This window comes from Anser cygnoides, chromosome 7, assembly GCF_040182565.1.
Source record: "Anser cygnoides isolate HZ-2024a breed goose chromosome 7, Taihu_goose_T2T_genome, whole genome shotgun sequence".
In the NCBI taxonomy this organism is placed as follows: Eukaryota; Metazoa; Chordata; class Aves; order Anseriformes; family Anatidae; genus Anser; species Anser cygnoides.
In genome coordinates, this window is record NC_089879.1 from 27804990 (window position 1) to 27819818 (window position 14829).

General features: G+C 45.3%; 1 protein-coding gene across 6 annotated transcripts in view; it reads right to left on the minus strand.

Annotated features, from left to right (window-relative positions):
* Positions 1-2197: 2197 nt before the first annotated feature.
* The window catches only part of ARID5B (AT-rich interaction domain 5B), a 116606-nt gene continuing 103974 nt past the window's right edge, over positions 2198-14829 (minus strand). For all 6 annotated transcript variants that reach the window (XM_067001097.1, XM_067001098.1, XM_067001096.1 and 3 more), the window contains 2 exons: positions 11776-11974; positions 2198-8009 (listed from right to left, as the gene is read on the minus strand). In XM_067001097.1, the coding sequence (XP_066857198.1) occupies positions 5859-8009; positions 11776-11974 (2350 nt within the window). In that variant the 3' untranslated portion in view covers positions 2198-5858. The remainder of the gene's footprint in view (positions 8010-11775; positions 11975-14829) is intronic.

Sequence of the window (14829 nt, forward strand, 5' to 3'; positions counted from 1 at the left end):
CCACTCGGTTCCCAGTGCCCCAGCAGAGGATGTCCCATCCCATGGCAGCTCCGGCTCATGCCTCAGGTAAGACACTAGATGGAGCATGTAACATTTTTAATACTTTTTTTTTTTTTTTTTTAAATAATCCTGTAAAGGACAAATTGAAAAAGCTAACTGAAAACACAGCCGAAGCCACCACTAGCAGGCCTCATGTCCTGGAGACAGCTGCTGCATGGGCAGTGGTGCTGGAAGAGCCCCTCGGCCCCGCACAGCGGGGAGCAGAGCTCCTCTGCGCTTCTGCCCCCTGCACTGCCCAGCCTTGCTCTTGCCAAACTCAAGTGACCCCAGCTCCAGGTGCACATGAAGGGGAGGTGCCATGTCCCCTGCAAGCCCCGCATGTGATGTTAGCACAGACCTCTTCCTCAGCTCCATCACCTGTGTGACTTCGGCTGCTGCCCTCTGGGGACAGGGCTGCTTCCACCGTGAACATGCCTCTGAAGCTACAGCAGACTTCGTGCCTGTGTTCCCCCCACCTCCTTCAGTCATACGTGGCTAGAGAAAAATAAAATGTTTAACCTTGGAAAAGACAGAAGTGGAGGGGAGAAGATGTTTGCTGGGGGGGGGGTCCCATCTTTTCCCATAGTTTCACAGTTGGTGTGGAGATGGCACATAGGACATGGCTATTTACTCTTTGTTACAAAATGTGAAAAAACAAGTAACTCAGAAAATTATCCGTTAAACCAGAGAAAGGTTTGTTCTGCTGGCTCACACACGCTGCATACCGAAACCGTGGCCATCACTGCACAGCCTGCTCTGAACAATGATTGAACAAGGAGTCAGACATCAAAAGAGAGAGGAGATCTGCCAAGGGCATTAAACACAGGCTGACTGCTCACTGGCTCGGGCAGCACCTGGTTGGGACGCTGCAGCTGGGCCAGGCCATGGGTGCCTGGTCAGTCCCTTCACCGAGAGGCAGTGCAGGGCTGCCCACTGCCGTGGTGCAGGGCTCTGGGTGGCCGTCACCCAGGTGTCCCCCGGGCAAACCCAGATGATGCTTGACGTAGCTCCACAGTGCCCAATGGCACTACGGTGCTTCACGTGTGCTGAAAGTCTGCCTTTTCTCCCAGCTGGTATTTCCCCTCATTTCCCCGCATGCACAAGAGTTGCTTTTTTTGTGACTTTCCCTCAACCACAGCACGTATCTGGAAGCCTCATCTAACGGTGACATCAGCCTGCTCTCTGCTTGCCCGCCTGAAGCACAGTTAGGGGAGCATCCCCCACCATGCACATCCCCACAGGCTGGGCACCCCGTACCGTAACTGCATACGAGACAAAACCCATGGCTTGGGGATGTTGAGTGGGAAATTGCTGCTCAAGTGCCAGCTCTCACTAGGGCTGCAAATGGCCTCACCCAGAGGTGGGAGCACAAAGCAGCAGCCACCTCTGGCACCACCATGGCAGGCGCACAGCTCTCGGGACCCCTAGGAAGGGGATGGCTCCCCCACGCTCCCCAGGACCACAGTGCTAAGCCACAACCTAGGACTGCAGGGCACATCTGCCCCTGCTGCTGAGGTGCGTGGGGCAGCAATGGCACATTCCTGAAATACTGCCAATGAAATTATTTTTCTGGCTACAGAGGACAGGAGCGTACCAGTGCTCTGACCATGCTTGCTGCACCACAGCTTTCTCAAAGGGCCGCCAAGTTAAGGGGGGGTGTTGGACCCAATAACCAACAGAATGTGAATTAATTTTACTTGATGGCTGCTTACTGTCATCAACAAAATCACCAGTTAGCGTCCGACTCCAAAATCTTGCTCTTGGTGGTAGTGGGAAGAACAGAAGGTCATTTTCAGGCCCCAGTTTGAGCCTGCCATACCAGCGGGAAGAAGTCCTGCTCTAAGACGCAAATGGAGCAAATTTGCTAGCAAAGCCACTGGCTAAGCATGAATGTCATCCCATCCAAAGCTGTGACTGCAGTCAGCATAACCACGACACACTTTAATGTGAGCACACTGCGAAAATAGAGGGGCACTGAAGATCTTGTCTCTTCCTCCTCTTGGAAATTGCAAACTTCCATTTCTTTAATCTAATCATTTGCAGGAGGGGATATTTTCTCTTGAAAAGCCAATAGAAGAGGGCTGAAAGGTCGGATGGGATAATATGTAACCCATTGTGATAAGGGCTGTTTACAGAATTATTAATCAAACACAAAAGGGAACAGATAGTAACATTTTTTATTAAATATTACAGTGGATCAAAAAGTACAAAATATCTTTTGCCTGCTATGTGATTGGGAAACTATTGGCACATAATACAGTATCAAAAGCATTAATAAGTACAATTTGGAAAACATACAAAAATTGAGTGTTTATAGTTGGCTCAGCTTTATTTCTGGTAGTGTTTAAACTAACGCAAAGGTTACTCAATAACCTTTTAAATGGGAAACTATATAATATTACTGGGCCATTTTTATATATACAAATCATCACCTTACAGAGCATATAGGCTACATAACTTGAATCACAAAAAGTATACAATATTTACAACAAAAGAAAGTTAAAAAAGTATAAACAGCTAGTAGATTATGCTGCCATTATTAGAACATATTTAAAACTATGGGGCCAGGGAAGGAGGGGAGGAGGAGGAAGAGAACAAGTGAAGTATCGACCACGTTTACAGCAAACACCATAGTAAGTGCTCATGGAAACAGTTCCAATGCCGTGGGCCTCACACCAGCGCAGGAATTCCCAGGAATTCTCACTAAAATGTGACAACTGTCCGATCGGCCCCGATGCTGCCTGGTTGACCACTGCAGCGCCAAGGAGCATCCTGGTGTGCCCCAAAAGCTCCCGACACCGCTGCCACGTGCTGCCGCCTTGTCCCGAACTGGAACAAACTACTTCCCATGCATGGGTATACCAGGCAAACACTTCACGTTGCCAAGACAGACTTGCAAAAACGCCGTCCTCGCACACCTCGGCCCTTGCTAGGAGTGCACTGCACTGACAAGTGCTACTGCTGATGTGCTTCGTGAAGTCAGGCTCAGCCTGCAGCCAAAAGGCACGCGTGAGCCGTTGCTGCTGAGCCGTTACAACCTTTAGCATCCCTATTGAATCCTGGACATAGTGTGTTCAGCTTGCAACATTTCTTGGAACTGGCTCTTGGTAAATAGATTTATGACTCTATTGCCAATTAGATTCCACAGTTTCCTTTACAAACCTAGCAATAACAATGGTTTGATTGCACAAAGACAGGCTTGTGCAATTTCATTCAATAATAAGGCCCCTTGAACTCAAACAATGCAAACAAAGCCCTATTTAAGACATTAAAAAAAAAAAGACTTTTCAGCCCATGGAGAATTCAATAGCCTTTCAAAAGATTTCCAAGATTTCTCTTAAGAGTTTTTAAACAAATAACACACCACTTCTGTTGGGGGTTTACACTACCATTTCTTTTTATTTGTCCTGAGGTTTTGCCCATCATATGATGAGCCTCCCCAGACTGAAGGGGCCAGTGTCCTCCTAGGGCAAGTGAGGAGCCTCCCTCCCCGCTCACCTTCCCCCTGCCCCGCATGGTGTTAACTCTGCTTCACAAAGGCTATGATCAAACTCCAACGCGACACAATCAAAAGGGAAAGCGGACACTTTGCGTAAACAAATGCACAAATCCAGGACACACGTTTTAACCTAAACAAGAAACGCTTGCTTTGCCAAACACACAAGCTCCTAGTTGTGTTTGCTGTAGATTCTCATATTCTCTGTCCCCCCACCCTCCTTCCCCCCACCCATCCCCAAACCCCTGATTCTCACGATTCAGATCTAGTGCAACTTTACTAGAGATGTCCTCAACATTATGGCCTCTGCCCAGCTGAGCCTGCGGTTTTGTTCCTGTATGATCTGTGGAGCAGCAGGATGCTCTGCATTGGCACATCCATGTTCTAAGTTCTACTAGTCTGTTTATCGATCAATTAAATATAGTTTTACCACAGGAATATAAAGTATTTAATTGAAGAAGCTGGATCTTTAACAGTAGATGAGTATATTATTCTGGTTTCCACCTTTGGATATTAACTATGATACATTATATATTGTATTTGGCTTCATATCACGGGAAAATTTAATGACATGCCTAGCATGCAAAGTGTTTCTTAGTAGTTTCCATTTTTGTTTTCGTATCGATTATGCTGTCTTTGAACAATAACTGAGATGGTTTGAATCACAACCAATTTTCACATTGTAAAAAGCCTCCAAGCCACACTTCTCTTTATCGATGTCTACGCTCAGCTGCATGGTGGTGACGTCCTTCAATGTGAACATGCATCCACAGGAAAGCTCTTTCGTTATCAAAACCCAGCCCCTCTGCTCCTGGCTTCCGCTCTGCGGAGGATGCCCAAGGAGGGCTGCGGTGCCCGTGGGGTGTGGAAGGACTGTCCCAGCAGGCGCCAGCTCCGTTGCCACCTCAGGGGCTGGATGCCACCAGCAGAGACCCAGCCCGCGGGCGCTGGCTGCGCTCATCAGTGGGGAGGCTGGGGCTGGTGGGGCAACCACTGCACACAACCCCAACCCATCCCACCGAGCTTGGCCCATGGCACGGGACCCGGCCACCTCTGGTTCAAACCAGCACGGGCTCCTGTCCTAATTTCTGAAATTCTTGACATTCTTGCAAACCACAAATCCGTTTTCTGGACCCCTCTGCCATCCAGCAGCTCGTGTCAGTGAGGTTTTGTTTTCTAGATCTGGTACACAGGAGGGTTTCACAGCCTAGGTAAGGTAAGTGCGACTCTTGACAAATTCACGGACCACGATACGGGAAAGCAAAGCTCGGTGGGAGGGGGAAAGCAGCGCGTGAGCCACCGCAACAGTACGAGGAGAGCGGGAGGTGCTCAGCACCCTGCAGGACTGGACCATAGGGAAAGGAACCTTGCTTGCGTCCTTGCACCATAATATTACCTACAGTATGTTTATATCCGTTAAAATGAATCTGAACCAGTTGCTTCAGTTTGTAAACAGTAAACGTTACCACAAAAATAAAACAAAAATGCTGCTCCAAGTATGAAGAAACTGGAAAAATTACAAACACATAAAAAAAATTAGGACAGCCACAGCCTTTAAAAAAAGTTGCAGATAAAATGATACTGTTTAATTTAAAAAAAAAAGAAAAACAAAAACAAGAAATGAACATAAAGAGCACAGAATATACTGGACAAACAAAACTATATAAATTATTGTGACCAAATGTGACACTGGTAGTTTACGAAGTGGATATGTACAGTCAAATTAAACAGTGTTTACCCTTCTGTTCTAATAGTGTTAAAATGAAAAATCTATTGCCGTTTTACTATACATTGCATTGATTGAATCTTTAAAAGTCAGGAAAAGTTACCCAAAAAAGCACATCCAATGATTGTGTGGATTCTCGGCCCTCTTCTCCTTGCCAGGTTCATCTCGAGTCCTTGACTCATTTGCAACAACGCTCAGCCTCTGGTCCCTGGCTCAATGAAAAGCAAATGTAAATGTCACCTCTCATTTCAATGAGCTCAGGACTGGGCCTGCATTTCCACGGCTCCCTTTGAACATTTGCTCTTACCATACACAAGTCCTTTGAAAACACATATGCAAAATCCAAAGACTTTTTTTGTGTGTTTGTGTGTTGTTGTTTTGCCAGGGCAGGGGTGAGGGGAGAGGGGGCTGACGTGGAGCCAGAATTAAAGAAGCAGTCCTGTCTTGATCACACTCTGAAGCTTTCCGCTATGTGGGATACGACTGCATCCTGGTTGACAAAAATACAGATTGCTAAATCTGCAAGACATCGTCACAGGGGAAGGAATGTCGCTAACTGAACTTGTTTTCTCAAACTTTTTTTTCAAGTGAGGGGGTTTACAGTTTTGTGCTGGGATGTACAGAGGACAGCTGGGAAGGTGGAAATGCAGCTTGAGGGTTTATAGCAGCTAAAGGATAAATGCTGTTATGCAAAAGGTCACCGTACGAACTTCCTACAGGTGTTGCTGCGGCTAAGTGTCTATACAGTTGCTGAGAATTTGTAGGGGACGTGAGGAACTGTCTCTGCACCATGAAGGAATGAAGAGCCAAAGGCTGCATTAGTGGGGAGAGCACGGTCTGATTTTTCAAGTACTGTAAAGGATGGGAATACCCAGGCGGGAGGCGATTGTTCAGCCCTGTGCACAGGGTTCCTGGATACAAGCCTGGGAAGATCGGGGCCGAGAGGGGAAATTTGTGGCTCTCCAGCACGCTGCCTGAATGCAGGCCGTGCAGCGGCTTGCTGCCTTCCCCCTCTGCATCGGGAACCTTTTCTTTCGCCGAGGTCTCCTTTGGTAAGTGTAGAGGAGAGACAGCTCGGATTTTTTTTTCGGAAATGACTTTGTCCAAGTCCTCCAGGCTCCGCTTCAAAGGCCGGGCAGCCCCGATGGTTTGAGGGCTCGTTCTGCGGCTGATGATAGGATGCACCATCCCCTCCATCTTCCTCAGATTCTCCAGTCTCTGTGCCTGCTGCTTCCCAGACCTGTGGAGCAACTCACTGTGTTTTTTAGGGGCTGTCATGGCCATGGGGGACACACGGCAAGCTTTGGGGTTACAGTCTAGGCTCACTGCCTGGCTGCTTGCAGCCTGGAACGGGGAGATACCTTTGCCTTCTTGCTGGGCCATAGATGAATGAGAGAGGCCAGAGCCGGGAGCCTTTGCAGTCTGTTTGTGTATGCTCTTTGGAAGACTCAAATCTGTTGGCTGATCATCTGAAGAGGCTTCCACTGACGCCTTTTTTTCTTGCTGATGCAAAGATGGGTGATAATTTAAATTTAGTTTTTCTTGGTGTTTGTGTTGAGTAAAAGTAGAAATATTTTCAGACTCTCTGAACATGTCCCGGGGGAGGTACTTTGATGTCTGTTCATTATTAAGGTGGTGTTCTGTGTGCCTATAAAGGCTGTGCAGATGAGGTGATGAATAAAAATCTGCCAAGAAAGTGGGCACATGGGAGTGCTGCAGTGCCCTTTTCTCACTCATTTTATCTTTGCAGTCCTGGATATCTGTCTTCGGTACGTACGACTCAGCAAGAGAACTGAGGTGATGTTTTGAAAAATCACAGCGCTGAGGATCCGGTTTACTTAGCATGTCATGTTTAAAAACGTCATTAATTGATTTCCTTTCTTCCTTGGTTTTAAAACTCTGTACATGTTGTATGACTGATGGCCTATTAATTGCTATGGGATCAGAATTCGGGATGTGGGGACCTTGTGATATGCTTGAGGACAGTTCATCTCTGCTGCTCAATTTCTTTTTGCTAATCAAAGGTGGAGGAGAACCATAAGGATAACTACATGACAAGGCTGCCCCACTGACCTGTGACAGCAGCTTTTTCTTTGCTAGGGGTGACATGATGCCTGGATTACCCTTTGAGTAGAGCAGTGGTGTGTAACCAAAAGTGGAGTCTTCATTCATGGACCCAGGCAGCTCCTTTTCTTTGAACATGTCGAAGTTCTGGACCACCAGTACTTTGGGCGTTTGCTTCAGTGCGTTGTGGATATCTTCATTTCCCAGCTGATCCACTTTCACCGTGCAGTTTGCAATGTAATCAGCCATCTCTGGCAATTTGTCATCTTCCATGTCACTTTGAGTGGGCAGCTGGACTGGAAAAGCTGTGAAGGGCATTTCTGAAGGTTCGCTTTCTAAGCTCTCATTAAAAGCTTTGTGTATTCTTTGTTCCAGCTTTGGGTCTTCCAGGGCATCTGCTGAGGGGTGCATTCGTTTCGTGACAGTGGCATCCAGCATAGTATCTTCTTCTGGGGGCACAGATATACTTGAGAAAGAGGACGAGTGAGGAACATCCTCCTTGGCTTTCTCACTGTTCGAGCTGTTTTCTGTCAAATCTGTCTTTTCCAGAGGTAGAGGCCGAGCTGCCTCTGGTAAAAGAGATGGAGGGCCTTGCGTGGGCTGTTTCATCTCTCCTGCTGTAGGATGTTCCAGGAAATTTTTCTGGTCTGCTGATTCTTGATCCTTCTCTTGTTCTGATGAAACCTAATAAAATGATACAATAGACAGTAATAAGAATGCTGTGCATTTTGGCAGGCTGTTAATAAGATCATACACAGTACACTATTTGCTACTCCTAGAGATGTACTTGTCAATCACCTTGTTGGAATGTGAGAGCTCTAATACCAGGTATCAGAGTCAAACAAAGAAACATACCTCCTGGAAATATTAAGAAATACAACATCCCTGCCAATGTCATAATAAGGCATTTCAAAACAGCAGATGTTTGTAACCTGACTAGAGGCACCAGTGGCTTCACCAGATAGCTAAACACTGAGGTTATATTCTTTTGAAATTAATTAGGCAAATGCAGAAGAGCAGATTTCATACCACAAACAATAAGGCTATAGAAGTTTCTCTTGCTAGCCAACTTCACCTATGAAAACTGCACAAAGATCCTATGTTTTTTCTTACATAAAGATGAAAATGCAGTCTCTCCAGAAAGGCTATCTTAAAATTCAGTGATCACAGAGGAGATCATTCACACCCAGTTCTGCATTAAAGTGTGAAAATGATAGAAATGGCATACTAGGAATCCCTATTGTAGGCAGCAAATCACTGCCGCAGCTTAACTAGGACACACATTTTTTTATTAACGGATTAAAATGAAGTTGTCAACATTCAGTAAGTGTGTGTGCACGCTATTACAAACACAGCTTTTATACGTTATCGTCAATGGGACTGCAGCTCTTTCTGCTCCCCCATTAATACAGATTGTGTGCACAATTCACACTATTCATCCCATTATGTCGCTGGCTGAACTGTGACCCGTAGAGGTCATCAGAGCGTCCCATCTGCAATCCAGCTGACTGACAGCCCTTTTCAAAACTGCTGTCATTCTCCTCTGACATGTCGTGGTATAAGACAATCATAAAACAGCAGCATTGTGCGAGCCCTTTATTATTATTGTTTTCTTTCTTTCTTAGTTGTAAAGATAAGATGCATCGAGAAAGTTATTATCTAAATGCTGCTCCATGGTCTGTCATAGGAGCGAGGGGCTGGAGAAGGTCCTAACAAATCTAACCATCTCAGAGATTTATTTCTTTGCAGCTGCTTTTAAATATTCCTGTGTGTTTGGTTGGCCTATTAGTTACAGTGTCTGTTAGTCATCGTAACTTCTTCTTTTTAAACTAATAGCAGCCTTTTGCAGTCCAAATACCATCATTAGGTCCTTTACAAAGTAATATCACTAGTCTCTTGAGCTTATAAAATTACAGGAAAATACCAGACAGATGAGCAAAGCAAGGCGGAAAAAAAAGAGAGAAATCATATTTAATAACTGTACATTCTGCTCTTTGTTTCTGTTAAGCAACATTTTGATTGAAGTCTCAGCTATTGTGAGGAAATGTGCAGTCTAAGGCTAATAGCATTTTGTCTGGTATCTTGTTACACTGACAATGTCATTGTGATGGCAGGAAAACAGAGAAGAGCACAAAAGCAAATGCAACCCTAATAAATTAAAGTTATAGTATCTCCCCGCATACTTCATATGCTGCATGAGTTGAACATGCAATGGAGAGGACCGCACATCTGTAGCGTGGTATGCTTTTGCAGCCCACTGCTACAGCCAGCTCCGAGGCCACGTGCAGGAACAGTTTAAGCAGTGCCTTGGCTGGGGCGATGCCTACACACCTACACGGGAGTTTGCTCCAGGCAGCGGGGCTGGACGCGAGGCCCTGGGCACGGAGGCCTTCCTGTGGAGCAGCACCAATGGGTGCTGCAGCTCTGTTCCCACCCCAGGGGCGTGCGCCGACTCCTGCGGGCCCCTTCCCTGCTCAGTCTCTGTGTAACCACCCATACTGTGACCTGATTGAAGGATGAGGTCCTTAATTGCCCACCCTGATTAAACTGGGGGCAGGACGGCATCTTTCATCTCAGTCAGAGAGAAGACATTAATTCTGCTGTAGAAGGTACCAATTTACAATGGGAAACTGCCACAATTGCACATTTTCATTGTCTCGCCTAGGCTCCTTATGCTTCTGATAAGCGCAGCTTAAGAACTCTTCCTGCGATCCACATACGAAAATAACTGCAGTTTAAGCAGCAGGAAGTTTGAGATAGGGAACAACAAAAGCAAGGAAATTCAAAGTTAAGTCTGACGTTCTGTTGCTGGCTTGTTACGCTGTGCTTAGCTGTGGCAGTACCAACAGTACGTGAGGTATCTTGCTGATCCAAGACGCCACAGTAAACAACCAGACACAAAGGAGTGACAGGGGAAGGGAGCACAAGCCTTAATTCCACATTTCCTTGCTTTGGGCGATTTGTATTGCGACCTTCCAGTGACTTAAAGAGGCTTGTGTGCACTCTCCTCTCTAGGTTATTTTCAATCAGGAGCTGAGGGGTTCTACCCCAACAGGTTTCCTTCATGTACAATTACGGTGCAAGAGTAAACCAAAAAAAACCCCTCTCTGGGGAGTGCTCTTATATTCAGTATTAAAGCTGCTGTTGATCAAGACAATTTAAAACAAATTCTGGTTTGGACAGGAGATGATATTTGTCATCGTAAGCACAACTTAAAGCGGTAGTGGGACATGCAAATCAAAATTTTTTGTTCTTGAAACACAAATCTCAGATGCATTTGTGTTTACTGGTTCTGTGATTTTTTTTAAACAACAAGGAGGATGGTTGTTGGTAGCTGACTCAATACTGATTTCCAAACTGGTTTAGAAACAGGACTTATGTACCTGCCAGATGACAATGAAGGCAAAGGAGCAGCTGTAGTCTGCTGGGCACACCATGTGTCTAGACATTCTTTAAATACTTCCACTGCAACGCCTTGAAGGCTGCTGTGACCTGGCAGACTGAGACAGGGAAAGCAGAATCTTGCACATGGGTTGTGTGCAAGGAGCTTCGCTGCCTCACTCACACATGGGTGCATGGAGGGCACAGGACAAAGTGGCTCGGATGGGCAAAAGAAGTGCTTAAGAAACATGGCAGCAAAAATCCCACTGGTTTTATATCACTGAACAAAATATGAAACTTGCCCTTACCTGCAGACAAATATGAATCCCACTGGTCTATCTAATCATGGGCTGTGAACACAAATACTATTTTATGAGAGCTGTCCTATGGGTGCACACAATGTGGCTCTATCTGGAAACCAGGGCCTGCCCATGTGAAGCAGGTGACAGCATAGGAACCTATCTCAGCTGAAAACCAGCTGTGGTATGTGAGAGAGACATCGGTCTCAGTTAAGGCTTCCCTCAAAATCCAACCTTTGAGTCTAAAGCGAGATTCAGTATAACACGATAAAAATCCTGGGGAGTGATATCCTTTTGGTGGACATGTACATACATCTGTAAGCATGGAAACACTGATCCAGGAGTTACCACTAGAAAAACCAGCTGTATCCAACAGTTACCACAGCATTATCAGCAGTATTAGGGTTCCTGTACCCTATACTTAGATTAGGAAATAACTGTGGTAGTTGTGTGGTTTCCTTTTGGCAGCTGCTGATCTTTTCGTGGTGACCACTGTATAATACAATGAGCAGAAATGATACTTGTTACATCCAGAGCTTGGTCTTCTGCCATCACTCTTAGGCAATAAGAAACTAACTGGTGGCTGTTTGTAGCCCAGCGAAATCACAACACAAACAGTACCACAATAAATGAATTTCCATTGCTGAACAAACTCAAAGGCCAGCTGGTTGGAATCCTCCAGTTTAAATTACCTATTTTATCACTGTATTTTGAGTGATTAAAGCTGCACATTTTTAATTGAAAAGTTGAAAAGCAGGAAAGCAACCAACCTCAGATGCATCTTGGGGTTTCTGTGCATTATCTTTTTCCTTCTTGCTCTTTTGGTTTTCATTTTTGATGCGTTTTGTTCCAGACACTTTTGTTTTCACTTCACCCTCCTGGGAACTGTTATCCTGTTTTCGAGGTTTCACTGGAGGCAGTGGCTTATCTTCCTCTCCTTTAATAAATCTTTCATACGGCAGGATTAATCTAGGGGATTAAGGAACAAATAATTGATCAGGTTTTGCCATTCTAGCAAAGAACAAAATGGATCTACTATGAGCAGTTTACTTAATAAATCTATTTTCTTCCATGGCATAAAAGCAACACTGTAAACTCTACATCTACAAATCCAAGTATGATAAATCAATTTATTTGGCAAGATTATCATGTGGCGTAAATTCAATGGAGTTGGTATGTCTCAGTTGTCAGTAAGGCTGCAGTGGTTTATGCGGCTACACCAATTTGTAAAGATGAGGATATGAGCCACTATGTTTTAGACTGATTTAAAAAAAGAAAAAAAAAGCAACCATTTACTTTTATTTCCCTTCCCTACCCTCAAAAGCATGCAGCAAACCCCAGGAAAACACCTCCAAAGCCACAGCCAACCTGATAACAGCTACACAGTTCCCAGGCTGGAGGTTCCCCTGAGTGCAAGGGTAAATGCCAGAAACTGGGTAGAAGACATCAGAGTGCAGAACCTGCAATGGCAGGCACAGCACGCAGCGTGGTGCAGCACCAGCCCACCCGGAGCCTTCCAAACACACCTGCAAAGTGAGAGTCACCATGGTCCCTGCCTTATCAAATGAGTCTTGTCTTTTACAGGAAAGAAAGGTGGAGAAAAAGAGTTAAAAGTGAAGGAATTTTGAGCCGTGGAACTTGCCTCCACAAAGCATACCAAATCGCTTTAAAAAAGAAACACAAACAGAAAAAATATCCTCCCCCAAAAGCATCAAACACTTTGAGTTTTAATCTATCTGTTTTCCCTTTGCAATTCTTGATCTGAAAGGAAAAATAACTGATATAATTAAAAGGGATGGATTGCATTACAATCTCAGTTTCAACTTCAGTGATTAAAGTTTTTATAATGCATTTGGTATGATTAATGACTCACTGTGGGATTAATACAAGACTGAGACTTTAAAAATATGAACTTTAATACAGCAAACATAATTTGTTTAAAAAAAAAAGACAAGTTGACTCTATGAAGAAAATGTACTTTGCTTATAAACAACATAAATCTGTTCAAATACCAGGAATCCGTAATTATCTTTAATCTAAGACTCCAAGGCAGAAACCTCTTTGGTTCAGATATTCGTTTGTTATCCTAGAATCAGTTCCTAAGCATGCAATTTTGATTTACATACTTAGATGTTCAAACACAGTTTGGGCTTAAGAGAGCAGAAATTAGATTGCTCGTGATCATAATATTTTACATTTTAATAAAATACAACATAAATTATGTTAAAATATAAACCTAATTTATGCTATATTAGAAACAAAATTCATTAACTGAGCATGCTCTGACATGGTATGTGCAAAGAGGCGTGAATAATACTTTCTAGCCCTGAATTTGGCAGGGCTCCAGTAATGAAGCTAAGCAGAGCCCACAGGGAATATTCATCTTCAGATCCCATTACAAACTGAGTTTAAACATGTTACAGCTGCTAAAACTGGAAACTGCTCCCTCTATGCAAACTTAGCAAAATAATATGTAGTTGCCAAATACCTGCTTCCCACTGTAATATTACAGTTAATGTTTATATAATAAAAAGCATAACTAAGCAGAATCAGAAAAAAATAATCTTGTTCATACTTGAGGCTGCTAAATTTCACTCTCAAAGCACAAATATTCGTAAAAGCACCGGATACCTCCCCGTGCTGCACAGAGCGCTCCGGACTTCACTGGAGGCGAGGCCGGGTTTCACACCGGGCTACATCGATGTCGCCTTACCACGTGTTAAATATTTAAAACCTCTTTTAATAAAAGCACGTTTTACGACAATCACTGCGAGCGCTGCGAGGGGACTGTTTGACTCTGTTTTGTTTCCATGGGAACGCGCCGCCCGTTACGAACGCCCGCGTCCCGTCAGCAGGCGAGGAGGCCGCCCCGGCCCACGGCCCACGGCCCACCGGTGGCCCTCGCCGTGAGGAGGCCGCGTGCCGAGCCCCGCGGCCGTGGCGATGGGCGGCAGGCGGCTGGCGGGCCTCCCGCCCAGCCTCACGGTGCCGCGGCACGGCGGCTCCTCCTCCTTGTGGTGCACCTCACCAGGACTCATTAGCTTCGGCGCTAATTAGCGACCGTGCCTTAAATTTCCTTTTCTGATCCGAAGAGTTCACGTGGGAGTACAACATTTTCATTTTAGCTATTTTTCACTGAGCTCAGCAGTTGGCAGTAGGACAGCAGTAAAAATACATTTCACATCGCCGGTCAAAGGCCTGGAGCCAGCAGCAGGAAATCTGGAATTAAATGTTTCTTGTATCTGGAAGGAGGCATGACTAAGGTAAAACTGAATCAAAACACAAGGATGGCTTGTTCTAGGAGCTCTCCCTCCTCGCTTCCAGCGAGCCCCGCGCGCCGCAGAGACCGTTTTGGGGGGCTGCTGGGGGCGGCGGGGGAATCCCGGCGAGAAGGTGCGCACGAAGGCCAACCACACGAGCAACTGCTGCTTCGCGTCGAGACTTCCGCTGGTTACAATTTTCACTGAATGTTTTTTCGGTTATCCTGTCACGGTACAACACAATTACCCACAGGATATGATCTTATCATTTGATTATTAGAAGTTTTTATAGCACAAGGGTAATAAAGCTAACGCAGCTCTCGGAACAGTTAAAGCCCCAGCTCACATGCCATTACCGCTCGCTGCGCAGCCAAGTTAAGGTCAATATTGCCCAACGCAGGAAGAATGCGATTCGCTATTATCCAAATAGTTTAGCAGAATGTGACATGTCTGAAACGAACACAAGGGTTTTGTCAAATATGTGCAGCGCAGGTAAGATTTAATCAATCTTTGCGCAAGGAAGGGCAGAGACGGCGCTCACAAACGTGTGCCCCAGCGCCTCGG